Source organism: Mesoplodon bidens, assembly GCF_964165515.1.
Source record: "Mesoplodon bidens genome assembly, chromosome: 5".
Classification (NCBI taxonomy): domain Eukaryota; kingdom Metazoa; phylum Chordata; class Mammalia; order Artiodactyla; family Ziphiidae; genus Mesoplodon; species Mesoplodon bidens.
Genome location: NC_138161.1, coordinates 74259121 through 74278913, shown reverse-complemented (window position 1 = coordinate 74278913; position 19793 = coordinate 74259121). Strand labels below are relative to the sequence as shown.

At 36.3% G+C, this 19793-nt stretch overlaps 1 protein-coding gene across 1 annotated transcript in view; it reads right to left on the bottom strand.

Annotated features, from left to right (window-relative positions):
- Positions 1-610: 610 nt before the first annotated feature.
- The window catches only part of GMPS (guanine monophosphate synthase), a 77325-nt gene continuing 58142 nt past the window's right edge, over positions 611-19793 (bottom strand). The window contains exons 8-16 of the mRNA XM_081235027.1: positions 16893-17044; positions 15624-15797; positions 14092-14197; positions 12608-12723; positions 9403-9528; positions 6113-6228; positions 2901-3031; positions 1819-1991; positions 611-766 (exon numbers count right to left, since the gene is read on the bottom strand). Coding sequence (XP_081091153.1) covers positions 665-766; positions 1819-1991; positions 2901-3031; positions 6113-6228; positions 9403-9528; positions 12608-12723; positions 14092-14197; positions 15624-15797; positions 16893-17044 — 1196 coding nt within the window. The 3' untranslated portion in view covers positions 611-664. The remainder of the gene's footprint in view (positions 767-1818; positions 1992-2900; positions 3032-6112; positions 6229-9402; positions 9529-12607; positions 12724-14091; positions 14198-15623; positions 15798-16892; positions 17045-19793) is intronic.

Here is a 19793-nt window from a genome sequence, read left to right as displayed (position 1 = left end):
ATGATTTGAAAACATTTTAAACTGAGACTACTCATAGTTCCTTCCTCCCATGGCTGTGATGACATAAAATTCAAAGTATTTGAACAAATTCCTGGTGCTTTTCCCTCTTAAGGTAGCTTACCATTTTATGGCCCCAGTGTCCTGCAAAAGTGGATGGAATAGCCCACCTAAACCTTTATCTGATATGTTGACCCCTTCCCAGAACCTTTGGAGGAATGAGGTTACTTTTGGGGAAACGCAGATTCTCCATAAGGAATACATACTAAGTCACACTGGTAAATAATGGTGTTTCTAACATCTCTTAGAAACTGGCAAGGGGAAAGAAGTCCATTACCAGACCCCACTCCCATACATCTTCGATGACAGAGACATCAATAGCAACAGTGAGTTTATACATAAAGAACAAGTGAGGCAGAGGTAAAGGCAAAAGCAGTGTCAGTCTGTCTGAGTGTAGGCAATGGTGCTTTGATTATACCCATACAAACTCTTCAGTCCCTTTTAGTTATCCCCACCTCAGCTCTTAAGCCGTAGATTTTTGCTGCAGAGAACTCAGATGTGATGTAGTTGCTCCAGTAACTGTTTTGACAGTACTGCATGTCAATACTAGAAATGGTTTCTAATCAATTTAATCTGCACACGGCACTTTAGTAGAACAAGAAGTTTATTACTCCCACTCAGTAGTTCCTGGGGGCTTTGATGTTAAGTCATACATAATTCGAGAAATACCAGGAATCTTCTTAATCTCAGTGACCATCTTTAACACCACCTGTTATAAAACAAAGATTATAAATAAAGAGCCAGGGTCCACTGTGTGTCTAACAGACTTAGAAGTCCTGCAATTGTAATTTGAAATTAAAACACAATCTATTTTTACTATTGTCCTCTCTGTATATGGGATATATTTATGATTAATTTATGTAGTGACCCTCTACAGATTTAAGTGACTTAAATTCAGTACTACTCAAAGTGCAGTCTGCAAGTCATGTTTGTTACTGGTCCATAACAAGTGTTTAGAAGCATTTATAGCAATTTGACATTGCTGTGGCATCCAAGTATCTGATTTTACGGGTTTATGCCGATGCTTCACAAATTATCTGTGGCTTACAACATCGAGGCCACCAAGGTGGCACGTAATGCAAGGTAATAATAATCACTGCTACATGTATAGACGAGGAAGGCCTTGTCACTTGACTGGCCAGAGACTTGGCAAATGTGAGCCTAAGGGAAAACAAACTCTAAGCCACATTCTCCAACCCAGCTATCTAGCTATATATAATCAGAGCCCTGTATTACAGTCCTGGAACAGTGGTCCAACTAATAAAGTCTCACTTTGACTTTCATTTGCCACTATGCAAATAGCTCCTCTGGAACACTCTAGTGGAGGGATAATAAGAAAGGAAGATGGTGATCAAAACTGGTAATAGGCAGAGCAATAAGAAATTCATGGGTGCCTGGCCATAACGCCATCAAATCTCACCCTTATGTCTAATAAACTCTTCTTCACTCTTAGTGTTTTCTTCTCTACTTGGAGGATACTATTTATAAAGTAGAGGTTGGCAAGATTAGATAAAATGATAGATCAGAGTTGGTGATTCTCCACACAGTAATCAGAAATCTGGAGTTTAATAAACTTAAGGCCTTTTTCTACTATAGTGTATTAAACAACCAATTACGTGGAGATTAAAAAGAGCCTATTTTATGAACAGAAAACCAACCTCAGAAATACCAACATTGCCATAGCCTATTCCATTCACCATTATTATAAAATGTATATATAAGGTATTAAAAATGTACATTAGGAAAAAAAGTATAAGTTACCTCTACAGGGATCTCATTGCCAGGGGTTGCAGGTATACCAGTCATGAAATCACTAGTAATAAAGGTTCGAATAACCACGGATCTCTGGCACGAAGGCTGCTTCTGAAGTGGGTCCCGATCAAAATGTAAAGGTGTCAAAATCACCGGCATCTGGCTGATTTTCCCAGCATACCCTAAAGAAAGGAAGGTAACATGTAGAACCAATCACCACACCATAGAAAAGCATTCTCTGCTCAATTAAATCCCCCCAGACAGATCTAAAATTGCACACATACACACACCACTTCTTAGGACTGTCATCATGTATACTGTTTTTAGCTACTCTCATAGCACTGTAAGTAAACATAATCACAAATACAAATTACAGAATTTGATGACTGCAGTGATATGTTACAGTGATGTGATATAAAGTCAATTCATTATTCATAGTAGTTATCTTCTATACTACAGACACTGAATAAGAAAATACTGAACCACTAACCCTAGGGGAAATACAGAGTTAGGTTCCTGAGCACTTTCATCAACTGATTAATACATATCCTTGCTTATGTGTGTTTCTGTTTAAAGACACCTTATGCAATATTTATTGTAGGTTCATTAACGTTGAGCTCACAGCCAATGGCACTATAACTCATGCCTGAATGAATCTTATCTAACAAACCTATTTTCTCAGTAAGGTACATCACAGCCTTCCTATGCTTAGGAACCTAGACAGCACCTCAGCACTATTTTAAACAGTGAAATCACCAACAAAAAGCACAAAAATGCAAAAAACATGTCATTAAATAGACCACAAAAAGGACACTTGTTTATAGAAAGAGCTGAAACAAGAAGGCAGAGGATTGCCTTGTTCAACCTCAGCTGGAAACATGAGTTGAGCAACTCAAATTTTTTGCCACTTTGTACATGTCCACAAATGACCACAAAGGTGAATAAATTTTATACAGATAAGGCAATGTCACAGAACTACCCAAAGAATTAAATAATAAAACTAAAAGCTGAGTCCTCCTACTAGAAATAATAATGCCATGCTTCCAAAATCTAGTTAGAGCATTCAGTGATGAACAAAATGGGCAGCTTACCAGACTCCCTGAGAATGTTATGGGCCTCAAAATCAGCTTGGCGTAAAGTACTGAGCACCCCTGTTGTCAAGAAAGTGGGAGTAACGTCTGTAGGAGGTTCTTTAACTGGTTGGCCAAATATATAGACAACTCTAGAAGGGGGTAGTGAAAATTATAGAGAAAATACGTTTTAGTAAGAGAAGCAAATTACATAAAATAACATTCTTTCCATTTGTTCTCAGGCCCCTCTCTTACCTACTTCAAATCCCCAAATAGGTAGGATAGGATATAAGATTATAGAAGGGTCTCTATTCTATGAACCTTCCTCAAAGTATATTTTCTGGAATACTAGTATCTCAGAAGGTGCAAAAAGATATAAGTGATTATCACAATCCTCTTTCCATTTAATGTACTGGATTGAAGTGTATCCCCAAAACTTCATGTCCATCTGGAATCTGTGGGTGAAAATAGGCTCCTTGTAAATGTAACCAAATAAAGGTCATAATGGTGTTTGGGGGGATTAATCCAGTGATTGGTGGGTGTTCTTCTGAGAAAAAGGAAATCTGGAAACACAGACACATGGAGAAAAGACAGCCATGTAAAGATGGAGACAAAGATTGGAGTTATACTGCCACAAGCCAACGACTGCCAGCAAACAACAGAAACTATGAAGAGACGAGGAAGGATTCTCCCCCTAGAGCCTTCTGAGAGAGCCATGGCCCTGCTGACACCACCCTTGATTTCAGACTTATAGCCTTCAACAGCCTCCAGAACTGTGAGATAATAGATTTCTGTTGTTTTAAGCCTTCCAGTTTGTGGAAATTTGTTATGGTAGCCCTAGGAAATTCCTGGGGAAACACTAAATTAAATAAATAGGTTTTATAACAAAACTTCAGAAACTATAATATGCTAATATGTGCTGGAAACTTCCAAGATGAGACTACTACAGTGAATTTCCCAAACTTATTTGACTGCCAACTCAACCCTTTTTTTTTTTTTTTACATTTTGAAAACACTGATCCCAAAGAAAGGTTAAGAATATCACCAAAGTTAAGACTTGGTTGAAAAGGAATGACTTACTACTGCTTCAAGTAAATGTCTGTTTGAAACTTATGAAGATATGCTGCAGATGTTAATAAAAGTAGGATTTGGAAGGTAGCTTGAGGAAATTAGGATCAAATAATTACAACAGTTCAAGGGGAATCTTGCCACTGGTTTGGGGAATCTGTTCTACAACCTTCACCCAGAAAACAAGAGAGAGAAGGGGTAGAGATGAGTGCCACCTGGCTCTTTCCAATCCAACTCCAGCCAGCAGGCAACTGTCCCTTTTCCTTAGCCCTATCTGTCTTTAGCAGAGAAAATAAATCTCCCCTGCAACTACCATGGTGAAGTTTAATAATGTTTTTTTCTTTTTTCTTAATAGGTACTTAAAATAAAACATATGGAAGAAAAAAGCATCAGATTAAAACCACCACTACCACCAAATACTTCATTGCCTCCTTCCAAACATACTGTCACAAGAAGGGTTTTGCTCCATGCATAGAAAGTAAGCCACACTTCTAAACAAAATAGTTCCTAGAGCTCATAAACAATCCTTAGAGGAAAAAAGCAACTATGCAAAAGAATGCCATGAACTTGCTCCTTTTTCTTTTATTTCGTTCAAACAAGAGTGATCATAGAATGTACAGGGAAAGGCAGCCTTCCAGTAAAACTGGAACAGTCCCTCTCTGTATAAAGATTCCAGCATGAAAATTAGGGGGGAAAGACTGGTAAAAATGGAAAGCTTTTTTTTTTTTTTTTAAATTCCAATTCCCAAAAAAAGACCCTGGCAAAGAAATCAAAAATTCACCAACACCCTTTAAGGGCTTGCTAGGTTCATATTTAAAATCTAGTTTTTTGTTTATTGGTTGTTAGACTTTATTTTTTTCCTTTTTTTGGGGAGGGAGGAAGGGTTAAGAATGGAGGGGGAGACAAATGGGGAAAAAAGAAAAGACAGGCAGAGAAACCAGACTATAAAAGGACCAAGATAAAGTTTAAACAAGGGTAAGTGCTCTTCAGCAAAAGAAAAGGACAGAGAGACAGATGAAACAAGAATGTTGTGAAATGAAAAATGTATTAATTATATAGTAAAAGCCGTGGAGCCAAACTTAGTGAAAGGGAATTTTCTGCATGACCTATGAAGTTTATTTAGGTATTAGCATGTTTCAGAAGATGAATTATGAACCATTATTTTAACCAAGAGAATTATCTTCATTCAAAACAGGCAATTACAAATTTACCATTATTTATTAATAATTCACCCTTTCAGTGTGTTAAAGGTGCTTCCGTATTTGGGGGCCTTCGGTTCATCTATGCAAGCCTTTTAAAGGACATGTTCCCATCAGTAAAAATGTGATTTCTCTTTGACTTCCTGTCTTGAAGGCCATACCAGCCTACAAATACTAGCCACACCAGTATAGAAATATACATACCCTGCTAAGTAAACATCAACAAGTAGGTTTATAATTTCTGTAGCTAATTTGAGTAAACTAAAATCTCAAGAAATTCTTTTTGGTTGTTAACTGCCTAAAACCCACGAAGAAAATAGAAAAGAGTGAAACACTGTAAAATAAGAACATTTAATTAGCAATCTGGTACTAAATGAGTAAGACTTTTGAACTTATAACAGACAATGCTCAGTATTACATAAAGATTATATCAATAAATCAGTTACTGATATATCCAACATAAGAAATTAATGTGTAAATTAAAGGAAAACTGGATCTGAAAAACTAAATTCAAAATTTTTAAAACATTTAACGCTGTTACTTTGACGATATCTGGCATATGTCTCTTTCTTTTGATTTACCCTGGAATTATTATTAAATTGACTAAGTCCCTAACGGTAATTCTATAACCTGTACAATTCTTTCAATCCTTCTGGAATAAAACATCTAATCATAAAACAAGTAGTGTAAATTGCTAATTGGGAAGACATGTTTTTAAAGCTGTCTTTAGTATTTCATACTACAATTAAAAACCTTCCTATTCCTCAAACAAAAAAATTTTTAATAAGCAGATGATTGCACTGTGATGAAGGAACAAAGTACAAGGTATTATTAAATATCTGCTGGATTATGACCTAAGCACATACCTGTATCTACACTTGAGCCACTGGTCTTTCAACATGGGAAGACCTTAAAAAAAACACACCTTCCATTACATCTCACCCCTCCACCACCTGCAGAACATACCTGTTAATGTTGTGACACATGCGAGGTATAAGTCTAGCCAGGAAAATAAGAGATTCCCAGTCAGGCTCATCCTTACTGGAGATTCCACACACATAACTATAAGAACGACAGTCACCCTGAAAATAAAAATACAATTGATAATTTTAATGATTTTACAGAATTCAAAAGATGGACTGGAAAATATTTCATGCATGACGACACCATTAAACAAAAATATGCTTGACTATAAGTATATATGGATAGCTTGCTAATGATATAAACAAATCCTAAATTAAAATCCCCTATTTAACATTTTTTTGTATTATTTATTTATTCATTATTTTTGGCTGTGTTGGGTCTTAGTTGAGGCATGCGGGATCTTTCACTGCGGTGCGTGGGCTCTTCATTGTGCTGTGTGGGTTTTGTCTTCTCTAGTTGTGGCACGCAGGCTCCAGGGCCCGTGAGCTCCATAGCTGTGTTGTGTGGGTTCCAGAGCACGTGGGCTCTGTAGTTTGTGGCACGCGGGCTCTCTAGTTGAGGCACACAAGCTCAGCAGTGTGGGCTTAGTTGCCCCGCATCATGTGGGATCTTAGTTCCCTGACCAGGGATCGAACCCGTGTCCCCTACACTGGAAGGCGGACTCCTTACCACTGGACCACTGGATGTCCCTAACATCCCCTGTTAAATTCTACCTAAATCAGCTCAGACATTAAAAAGAAGTGTCACGGTAATTTCAATAATTTATTCAACATACACCAGAGATTCACTGGGATTTCATTCCAAATACCTGCCGAACTACAGATAGCCAGCACACTTAATTTGGCAGACAAGATCTGCCAAATCCTTTAGATGGATAAAGGATTCTCAAGTCAGATATAAAAATAATTTATTCCTTTAAAATAAGAAAGTTAATTTTAAAATAAGTGAATAAAACTGATCATACTGATTCCCGTTTCCTCTGTCCTGTTTAATCCAAGTCATTTGCTTAAAAAAAAAATTAAACTGAAAAGCAACTTAAAAGATTCATTAGATAACTACCTAATACACAGTAAACTTAAGAATTCAGACTATTTGAATGTTAATATAATAGTATCTATCAAAGTTTAAAATGTACATGCTCTTTAATCCAGAAAATATTACTGAAATACATGAATAACTGCTTGAAAAAATAAGTTATTACTTGCCGAAATGCCTATAATAGTGACAAAGTAAAAATGGTTTAAATGTCCATTGGTAGGGGAATGATTAAATAAATTATGGTATAATCATACATGGAATATAAGGCAGCAGTTAAGAATAAGAATCTACTTGCAATGGAATGAAAAGAAGTTCATGATGTTCAGTTAAGAGAAAAAGGTGATGAACAATGTGTCAATAATTCCCTTTCATTTTCTTTCTAAATGGTTCTGGAGGGAACATTTAACTGGAGAGCAGAAATAGGGAATTACTTTTTAAAAGTACTGTACATTTTTTTTTACAAATGCAGTTTATTTTGGTATTTAGAAAATAAACTTCATTGCTATACTAACCATGAATTATGATTTTTATCTGGACTTCTAAGAGTCTCAGCTTCAAAGGCCTAAGAGACTAGATAAAGTTAAGATAACCAACAACAAAAGAAACTTCTATTTTGATGGGAAAAATAGTGGAGCCTGAATAAGCTTCATTTTTTTTAATTGAAGTGTAGTTATTACAATGTTGTGTTAGTTTCAAGTGTACAGCAAAGTAATTCAGTTATACATATATATATATACACACACACACATATATATATACTCTTTTTCAGATTCTTTTCCATTACAGGTTATATAGTTCCCTGTACTATACAGTTGCTTACCTATTTCATATATAGTAGTGTATATATATGTTAATCATATTTTTTAAAAAAGAAATCACTCATCCAACAAATTTTATTTATTTATTTATCCATAGCATTATCTACGAACTTATCAAAAAAGGGAAATGGGGAACTAGTTCAACTCCCTGCCTAGCAGGAGTTATCATACAGAGCTGGAAGTTTTCTATAACAGATCTACTTAGGACTGGAAAAAACAAAAATAAAAACAAAAAATACCACTTGTCTGCTCTTCTATTTTTATATAGTAGGGTAGTATCTGCCTGAAATATCATATGATGAGTTTCAAAATGAATCTGCATATGATAAATGAGATAATCCATACACCACTGAAAGAAAATTATTCCTACAATTCCAGGAATGGTTATTTCAACATGATTTAAAAACAATATAAGTAGCTTTCACATAGGACCTTTAAAAAGAGGGAGAAGAGGGGAAATAGCTGGCCCTATCATTTCCATGAACTAAAATATTTTAGCTTAATTTTAAAGTAACGATGAATTTTTATTGTCTTATTTACAAACAGAGCTACATGAATTCAGGGGAAAGAGGAATTTAAAAGGATGGCTCAGATTCACATATTTATGGAAAAGAGTATATATTAAGTTTTAGATGAACAATCTCTAAAATGTATTTAATTTCTTCCCACGCATAATTCTACTATAAGAGAACATTATAAACACATTAACCCACTTAACTGGCACTTGCACCATTCTGAGTTGAATTATTGACACCTTTTCTAGTTTTCATTTAACTTCAAATTCTAAATCACAGAAACCTTCCTCTTCCCTAGATTCCCAAGCTATTCCCCCCAGAAACTCACCTGATGATCATATAAATAAAGAACTTAATATAATCTATGAATAGCATTTCAAAAATGAGAACTATATTACAGTCATACGCTTTTACAATTGGAAAGACAGAACATACTGAAAATGTTAGTTGTATGTTATCATAGCTAAGAGAGAGAGAGGGAGAGACGGGACATGTTGAAGAGGCAGAGGACACTGGTTTAAGGAATACACAAGCTGAGAACAATGCGTAAATAGTGTAACATGTACATCTGGGGGCCTTCTCGCAGTTAGAGACTTCTAAAGCCACAGAATATTTCATATCAAGAAGGATAAATGAGGACATGACCTCTCGGTACCTGTTCTTCAAGGCAGAAGCAAGCAAGCCAATTCTATAGCAAATCATTCTTTGAATTTTTTTCACTTTAGTTACAGGTATTTTATTTTAGTGACAGGTATTTCAAATCTATAAAGTCTCAGCCTGAATATTTAGTTCCTATTACCTTATTCACTTCATAAACATTCTATAAAATATTGCCTTTTTACATTTTTAAACTTGGTGTATATACTTTCATATTTCATTTTCCTAAGACATTCCTATTTTAATATGAGCAAAAAGAGCAGCAGAAAGTTATGTCACAGGTCAATGAAGTCACACAACTCACCTGCACACCCACAGTTTTAATTGGTAGCAGGAAGGCATTCAGTGAATGCAGACTTGTAATTTGCATCAGCTTCTCCTGATCCTCTTCTGTTGTGCAGGCTTTGACTCTCTGTAATAGTGTATGTGGCTAGGAAAACCAAAGACACACTTCTCAGGGTTTCAAGAAATACAGTATTCACTCTTTTGGTACATTTTACTATCTTATGTATCTACCACTTTCTGGTTTATAGCAATAGATTCTATTTGGTATTTCTCTCTGACTTGTGTGTGCTATGCAGTGTGTCAGAATTTCATTTCTGAGGGCCAGGGCTATGAGAAGTTAAATATCAGGACAAGAAACACAGATTAGATTTACATACATGGAGGCTTTAATCCACTGTCAACAGCAAGGGACACCTCACGTGAGTCAAACCTTCTCCTTATCTCTAAGGAAACTTTTTGCCATAAAGTCAACTTTGTCTGAAATTAATATATCTCTACCTACTTCCTCTTTTTTGGTTTATTTGCCTGGTATATGTTTTTCTGTTCTTTTACCTTCCCTCTTCCTATCCCAAAGTAAACAGACTATAGTTAGATTTTATTCCTCAATCTAGTTTGACAATTACGTCCTAACTAAAGATGTTAATCCGGGCCTCCCTGGTGGCGCAGTGGTTGAGAGTCTGCCTGCCGATGCAGGGGATACGGGTTCGTGCCCCGGTCTGGGAGGATCCCATATGCCGCGGAGCGGCTGGGCCCGTGAGCCATGGCCTCTGGGCCTGCGCGTCCGGAGCCTGTGCTCCGCAACGGGAGAGGCCACAACAGTGAGAGGCCCGCATACCGCAAAAAGAAAAAAAATAAATAAATAAAGATGTTAATCCTTTTAATTGTGGGTTAATAATATGGTTGAATTCCATCCTACCATTTAATTCAGTAGTTTCTATTTGCCCCACTTTTTATATTTTTCTCCTTTTTTATATTCCTCTGAACTGATGATTTCTCCCAGCTCATTTATTTCCCCTTTACTAGTTGTGAAGTTAAACCCTCCATTTTTATTCTTTATCATTTCCCCTTAAGTGGGGATATTTAACAAAAGAGAATCATCTCTGCCCATATGGCAAAAAATACAAAGATCTTTTTTTTTTTTTTTGCGGTACGCGGGCCTCTCACCACTGTGGCCTCTCCCGCTGCGGAGCACAGGCTCCGGACGCGCAGGCCCAGCGGCCATGGCTCACGGGCCAAAGCCGCTCCGTGGCACGTGGGATCCTCCCGGACCGGGGCACGAACCCGCGTCCACTGCATCGGCAGGTGGACTCCCAACCAGTGTGCCACCAGGGAAGCCCCCCAAAATACAAAGATCTTTGAATGCTTTAACTCCAATTGATCCCCCTGTGGCTTATATGCTATTTTAGCTATATAATGTTATACTATTTTTTTAATAAACACCAAAATTTAGATCAGTTTATACAGTCCATGTCTATTTAATTTTATCCATTTACCATTTTATTTGCTTACCAGTCCCTGTATCTCAGACCTTTCAACTGGTATCCTTTTGCTTCTCCTCAAGTCATTTCTTTAAAACAGTGGTTCTCAACCTTAGCTATACACTCAAATTTCTTAGTATGCTCAGGTCCCATCTCATATCAATTAAATAAATTCTAGGGAGAAGGGACCCAAGCATAGAATACTTCAAAAGCTCCCCCTGTTGAATCTAATACACAGCCAGGGTTGAGAACCACTGCCTTTATAGTTCCTTAAGTAACAGACTGTTGGTAGTAAATTCTGTTTATGTGAAAATGTCTTTATTTTGCCCTAGTTCTCTGAGACAGTTTATCTGTTCACTATTGTTCACAATTATTTTCTCTTGGTACTTTGAATTCTTCCTGCTTTTAACTACTGCTTCCAGTAATAGCCTTTCCTTTATGCAGCAATCACTCTTTTCTTTGCAGCTGCTTTGTCTTTGGCAGTCTGTAGCTTCCATAGTTATGCCTATTAGGTGTCAAATTCTTCTCCTTTATCCTGATTGGGATGTATTATGCTTCCTGAATCTGAGGCATGGTATCTTTCACCAGTGTGGAGGAATTTCAATACTTTTGTCTATTATCTCCTTCTGGATATACATTAAAGTTGACATTCTCATTCTACATTAACCTCTTTGAATCATATTTTGTCTTTGATACTTTGTTCCAATTTCTGGATAATTTAACATCGATCTTCACTAATTCTCTCTTTAGCTCTTTTTAATTTTAGTTACTTTCATTTCTAGAATGGAATTTTTTTTTCAAAGCTCCCCAGTCACTTTTTAGTCTCTTATATACCTTATTCTTATTAAAAATTGCTTCTCTTAATTCTCAGTACTTTTAAATGTTGCCTATATGCTAATTCCAGTATCTGAAGTACTTGAGGGTCTTCTACTAGTTGTTTCCACTAGCTCTCATTCATGGTGCCTTACTTTTATATCTATTTTATAGTTTTTTATTGTAAACTCATATTTGTTGAAACTCTATTTATGGGAATTCTTTGAGGTCTGGTTGAAGAGACTCCAAAGAGAATTTACATTGCTTCTTGTCTGAACCTGGAAGCACTACCAACCAAAGCCCACTTTAACACAGATTATAAATTTAGGCACCAAATATACAGAAGAATTGGAGACATTTCCATCATCCTCAATTTAGAACTACAATGATCTCCCTTGCCTTCTTGCAATAAATACGAAAGGGTATTTTTTTTTTTTTTTTTTTTTTGGCGGTACGCGGGCCTCTCACTGTTGTGGCCTCTCCCGTTGCGGAGAATAGGCCCCGGACGCGCAGGCTCAGCGGCCATGGCTCACGGGTCTAGCCGTTCTGTGGCATGTGGGATCTTCTCGGACTGGGGCACGAACCCATGTCCCCTGCATCAGCAGGCAGACTCTCAACCACTGCGCCACCAGGGAAGCCCTGAAAGGGTATTTTAAAATACTTTGTATCTAGTATTTTCAGGGATTCAAGGTATCCAATCTGTTAAAATATATGGAATGGCTGAAAAGAGAAGTCTGCATTTAAGAGTGTCTGTAGAATACTTTCTTCATAGTCATCTCCAATGGTTAAATTACCCTGAATTTTCAAATAATGAAACCCTAATCAATTTTATTGTAAAGACTGGAGTACAGCAAGAATCCATTCAATTCCTTGCACCAATTAGCTGTGCCTGTTTAAAGCTCCTAAAAAAACAAATTCAACACAAATTATTACCTTTTTAACGCTTGCAGAAAAATCAGCTACTATTTTCAAAATATTGTTGGTTTCAGGAAAATCCTTACAGATATAAGGTTCCTCAGCACATATTACTCTGATTGCCAGGCCTGGACCTAAAGAGAAGAGTAACAATGGTATTTAATATAAATGTTATGTTTAATATAAAATTTTAAATAAAAAAAGGTCACTATTCCCAAAATATAAAACACCCTTGCCATTGTTTTTTTAACCAGTTTTATTGAAATATAATTGACATACACACTTTAGGTTTTTTAAAGTGTTTAATATGAAATGCAGCTATTAGTTTCCCATCCAACTCATCATTTTTAGAATGCTTCAGTTCTGTTCACATCAATGATACACACCTCTTATTTTAATAGTCCCTGTATTAAGAATCTCAAAATTCTCCAATAAATATTTTTAATTCACAATATACATGCCAATCTATTTAAAATTACTTTCATACACAATCCTTTGCCAACACACGTTAGGGACTGAACGTCTCAAATTACTACAGTTGAAAATATAAACAAGTGCTAATCTCCATATGGGCTATACCTTTGTAACACTGTTTATGGAGGCAATATGGTAGTTAAGAGTAACAAACTCTGAGAAGAGCTTATTGGGGCTAGAATCCTGGTTCCAAACCCAACCTGCATAACTTTTGGCAATCTAGCCTCTGTCCCAAAATTATCTCAGCTGGACAACAGGATCATAATAGTTTCTATTGTGAGGATCAAATAAGACAACATGTGTAAAATACTGTATTTAGCAGAATGCCTAGCACATACTAGTACTCAAGAAATGTTAACTATTACTATGCTTTTTCATTTAATTAGACCATTCCCTCAACTCATCACCCAATGACTATTGTGGAGACCTAGAAACTGAGGTATAAGATTTGCCAAGCTCAAGAACTCATAACAAAAACAGGTTAAGACTCACAGTCCTAACTTTAACAAATACCACCTCTAATTAATTTTATTTTATGACAGCAAATGACTATTTAAAAACTGAATATTTTCATTTGGTCATGAATTAAATACATACAGCACTGTGCAAAGAAATGGTTCAGCCATTCAGACAAGTCAGGGGATAAGGATTTCAGAGAACTGAGTTTTATCCCTGTGGAATACATCATGGTATAGTAGAAAGAACATATAAACCCAAGTTCTAACACTAAGAATTGTGTGGCGATGTTATTAAAATATCTCTTGGCTTTCTCATCTGATGGCAACATTCCATGACAATCTATTTACACAAGTATAATGTAATATTTAAATATATATACAATAAAAGATGAGTATTTAATAAAATGAAATATATACAGTAGGCACTAAAAAGAATATTTATTCCCTATCCATCCCTTCCTTTAAAATTACATATTCCCTAAGATGATAAATTACTTCAAAAGCTGTCTGAATTGATTTTTGTTCAACATGAAGGCACAGTAACAAATCAAACAGAATTCTATTTTTTACCTGGGAATGGATGCCTGGAAACTAACTCTTCTGGAAGTCCAAGTTCTCTGCCTAAGATTCTTACTTCATCTTTATGAAAATCTTTCAAAGGTTCTATGACTTTTCCCTACAGGGAATAAAAAGGCCAATTAATACAAATTAGTAACTAAAATGACATGGAAAACAAAAAGTAACAAATTATTGGCTTTTCCTGTTGTCTTTTACCTTTAAAAATCAGTTTTTAAAACTTCATCTTTTAAAGTATTTCTTCCTATGTGCTTATAAGGAATTAGATATTTTAGTGACCTTCATATTTCTCTTTGAAACACATTTTAAACGTAAACCTCTTAAATAGAAATAAATCAGAACAAACCTACCCACCAATCTCTGATCTAGTTCTCACTGTAATACAAGGAAATCAGAAAATATACTAGTGTTTAACTATTAAAACTCTTCAAATGATACCATCAAAAAAGTGAAGACAACCTACAGAAGGCAAATCATATATCTAATAAAGGGCTGTAACAAGACAATATAAAGAACAAATACAATTCAATAATAAAAAGATAAATAAGCCAAGTTAAAAATGGGCAAAAGATCCGAATAGATATTTCTCCAAAGGTGACATATAAGTAGCCAATAAGCACAAAAAACATGATTGACATTAGCTATTTGGAAAATGAAAATTAGAACCACAGTGAGATAACCTACCACTTCTCACCCACTAGGATGCCTAAAATAATAAAAAGGTACAGGCAATTCACACTCATTAGGATGACTAATTAAAAAAAAAAAAAACAGAAAAGAACAAGCGTTGGGCAAGGTATGGAGAAACTGGAAGATCTGTGCACTGTTGGTGGGACTGTAATATAGTATAACTTCTAAGGAAACATTAAGGAAGTCCCTCAAGAAATTAAAAATAAAACTACCATAAGATTCAGAAATCCCACTTCCTGGTACATATCCAAAAGAATTGAAAGCACGGGCTCCAAGAGGTATCTGTAAACCCATGTTCACAGCAGCACAGTTCACAACAACAAGAAAGTGGAAGCAATCCAAATGTCCATCGGTGGATAAATAAATTAAACACACACACACACACACACACACACACACACACACACACACACACACACACACACACACACACACACACACACACACACACACACACACACACACACACAACAGGATATTATTCAGCTTAAAAAGGAAATCCTATCACATGCTACAATATGGATGAAACTTGAGGACTTATACTAAGTGAAATAAGCCAGTCACAAAAAAACAAATGCTGTATGATTTCACTTATGAGGTATTTAAAGTAGTCAAATTCATTGAAACAGAAATTAGAATGGTAGGTTACCAGGGGTTAGGGAGAGGGAGAAAAGGGTAGCTGTTGCTCAACAGGTATAGAGTTTCAGTTTGGAAAAATGAAAAAGTTACAGAGATCTGTTTCATGACAATACAAATACACTTGACACTATTGAACTGTACACTTAAAAATGGTTAAGGGAGGGAGGTTTTATGCGAAAGTTCTCATAAGCTTTTACCTCCTCTCTCAACTTTCTGATAAGCTCTGTGTCGTTATGATGGGTTTTGATGAGTTCAGCTTTGCCACTTGCAACAAGGGATGCACTTTCAATTAGATCAGGCCGTAAAGTACCTTGGGCAAGGAAAACCTCCTCTGGTTTCAGGTTCATTTCTCCAATTACTTCATTGGCAATCTATAAACAACAAGAGTAAAACAGCCTTTTAAGAGATGAATTCTTCTAAAAGACAGCAAAATTTTATACTTTCAGCTAAATTTCTTAAGAGTCCTTTTGTAATACTGACCAGGAGATGAAATCTACCATCCTCCAAAATAAACTCCTTTAAGAACACATGCTTATAAAAAGAAATGAAATTGAGTTATTTGTAGTGAGGTGGATGAACCTAGAGTCTGTCATATACAGTGAAGTAAGTCAGAAAGAGAAAACCAAATACTGTATGCTAACACATATATATGGAATCTAAAAAAAAAATGATTCTGATGGAACCTAGTGGCAGGACAGGAATAAAGACACAGACGTAGAGAATGGACTTGAGGACGGGATGGGGGCGGGGAGGGGAAGCTGGGACGAAGTGAGAGAGTGGCATGGACATATATACACTACCAAATGTAAAACAGATAGCTAGTGGGAAGCAGCCGCATAGCACAGGGAGATCAGCTCCGTGTTTTGTGACGACCTAGAGGGGTGGGATAGGGAGGGTGGGAATGAGACTTAAGAGGGAGAGGGTATGGGGAACATATGTATACATATAGATGATTCACGTTCTTATACAGCAGAAACTAACACAACTTTGTAAAGCAATTATATTCCAATAAGGATGTAAAAAAGAGACAAAATATTAGCAATAAAAATTTTTAAAAAACCCAACACATTGTCAATGTCAACCAACTATACACTAATAAAATTTTTTAAAAAGTCAAAAAAAACCCTCAAAACACATGCTTAATGTGATTCAAAAAGGTATATGAACATTCCCATCAAAAGCCTAAAAAGATCTAGCCATTGAAATACCCAAAGAACTAAAATCTAATATCAACTGAAAATATCTATTCTTAAGCAGTGAAAACAACAAACTGAAAACATAAGTACATGTTTTTTAAAAACATAAAAGTTTTTACTAAGTTAGTATAATAGCAATATACGGTAAAACTCTTAGCCAACAAAAGAATCAAAATTAGTCACGAAATTTGGTTATTTGGTATAATGATAAGAAAAAAATACTAAAATTCACATCGAAAATAGTACACATTGATGATATTAAAAAGGTACCTTAACAAAAGTATCCCCAATGATTTTTCTTTTCTCCTCAGGACTCGTAGTCATATTTAAGGTTTTGCTAATTCTCTTTCGTGGAGTTCTGTCTTCATCTGATATTGGCAGAGTTGTTGTTCCATTGTAGAAAGAATGAGCAGCATTTATCACTGGGTAAGAGGAGAGAAGCATGTTTTAAACTAACATGATTTTTGAAAATCATAAATGATAGGTCAAACTACAAAAAGAAAACCCAGATGGATCCTCTGATCTCCCCGTAATTTGCCTACACATTCCAGAACTACCAGTAAACTATGACTGACAGAGTCCATACACAGGCACTCACTGAATCTTGTTCCGTTGAGAATCGTGTGGCATTAATTCTAGGGCCGTGGACTTCCCTGGTGGCGCAGTGGTTAAGACACCATGCTCCCAATACAGGGGGCCTGGGTTTGATCCCTGGTCAGAGAACTAGATTCCACATGCATGCCACAACTAAGAGTTCACATGACACAACTAAGGAGCCAGCGAGCCGCAACTAAGGAGCCCGCCTGCTACAACTAAGACCTAGTGCAACCAAATAAATAAATATTAATTATCTAGGGCCATAATATCACAAATTATGCTAATTACCTCCCCTCTTATTCAGTGCTTCACCACAGCAACAAGCAAAAGCCCCCCAAAAAAGCATAACCCCAAGGGAATCAAAGCAGTGGTACATACACAGGGATCAAAGTCCTTAGAAGTGCACACTGACCAGTCTCTTGAAAAACAGAGATGTATAAACATATATTTAGTGATCCTTGGTTGTCTCTTTATTTTTTTCTGAATTTTAGTTTATTTTTTATACAGCAGATTCTTATTAGTTACCTATTTTATACATATTGGTGTACATAGGTGAATCCCAACCTCCCATTCATCCCACCACCCCCCACCTCCACATTCCCTCCTTGGTGTCCATACGTTTGTTCTGTACATCTATGTCTCCATTTCTGCCTTGAAAACCAGTTCACGTGTACCATTTTTCTAGACTCCACATACATGAGTTAATATACAGTATTTGTTTTTCCCTTTCTGACTTACTTCACTCTGTATGACAGTCTCTAGGTTCATCAACGTCTCTACAAATGACCCAATTTTGTTCCATTTTATGGCTGGGTAATATTCCACTGTATGTATGTACCACATCTTCTATCCATTCGTCTGCTAATGGGCATTTAGGCTGCTTCCATGACCTGGCTATTGTAAATAGTACTGCAATGAACACTGGGGTACATGTGTCTTTTTGAACTATGGTTTTCTCTGGGTATATGCCCAGTAGTGGGAATGCTGAATCATATAGTAATTATATTTTTAGTTTTTTAAGAAGCCTCCATACTGTTCTCCATAGTGGCTATATCAAGTTACATTTCCACAAACAGTGCAAGAGGATTGCCTTTTCTCCACACCCACTCCAGCATTTGTTGTTTGTAGATTTTCTGATGATGCCGCCCATTCTAACTGGTGTGAGGTGATACCTCATTGTAGTTTTGATGTGCATTTCTCTAATAATTAGTGATGCTGAGCAGCTTTTCATGTGCCTCTTGGCCATCTATATGTCTTCTTTGGAGAATGTCTACTTAGGTCTTCTGCCCATTTTTTGATTGGGTTGTTTTTTAAATATTGAGCTGCATGAGCTGTTTATGTATTTTGGAGATTAATCCTTTGTCCATTGATTCATTTCCAAATAGTTTCTCCCATTCTGAAGGTTGTCTTTTCGTCTTTTTGCCCTGTTTATAGTTTCCTTTCTTGTGCAAAAGCTTTGAAGTTTCATTAGGCCCCATTTGTTTACATTTCCATTACTCTAGGAGGTGGGTCAAAAAAGATGTTGCTTTGATTTATGTCAAAGAGTGTTCTTCCAGTGGTTTCCTCTGAGTTTTATAGTGTCTGGTCTTACATTTAGGTCTTTAATCCATTTTGAGTTTATTTTTGTGTATGGTGTTAAGGAATGTTCTAATTTCATTCTTTTACATGTAGCTTTCCAGTTTTCCCATCATTTATTGAACAAACTGTCTTTTCTCCATTGTATATCCTCGATCCTTTCTAATATATTAGTTGACCACAGGTGCGTGGGTTTATCTCTGGGCTTTCTATCCTGTTCCATTAATCTGTATGTCTGTTTTTATGTCAGTACCATACTGTTTTGATAACTGTAGCTTTAATATACTCTGAAGTCAGGGAGTCTGATTCCTCCAGCTCCGTTTTTTTCCCACAAGATTGCTTTCGCTATTCTGGGGCTTTTGTATCTCCATATAGAGATACAGATTTTAAGATTTGTTCTAGTTTTGTAAAAAATGCCACTAGTAATCTGATAGGAATTGCACTGAATCTGTAGACTGCTTTGGGGAGTATAGTCATTTTCGCAATATTAATTCCTCCAATCCAACAACATGGTATATCTCTCCATCTGTTTATGTCATCTTTGATTTCTTTCATCAGTGTCTTATAATTTTCTGAGTACAGGTATTTTTTTTCTAATGCACTTTTTTTTAACATCTTTATTGGAGTGTAATTGCTTAACAATGGTGTATTACTTTCTGCTTTATAACAAAGTGAATCAGTTATACATATACATATGTCCCCATATCTCTTCCCTCCTGCATCTCCCTCCCTCCCACCCTCCCTACCTCACCCCTCTAGGTGGTCACAAAGCACCGAGCTGATCTCCCTGTGCTAATCCGCTGCTTCCCACTAGCTATGTATTTTATGTTTGGTACTGTATATATGCCCATGCCACTCTCTCTCTTTGTCAGAGCTTAACTTTCCCCCTCCCCGAACCCTCATGTCCATTCTCTAGTAGGTCTGTGTCCTTATTCCCGATATGCCTCTAGGCTCTTCATGACCTTTTTTTTTTTTTTTTTTTTTTAGATTCCATATATA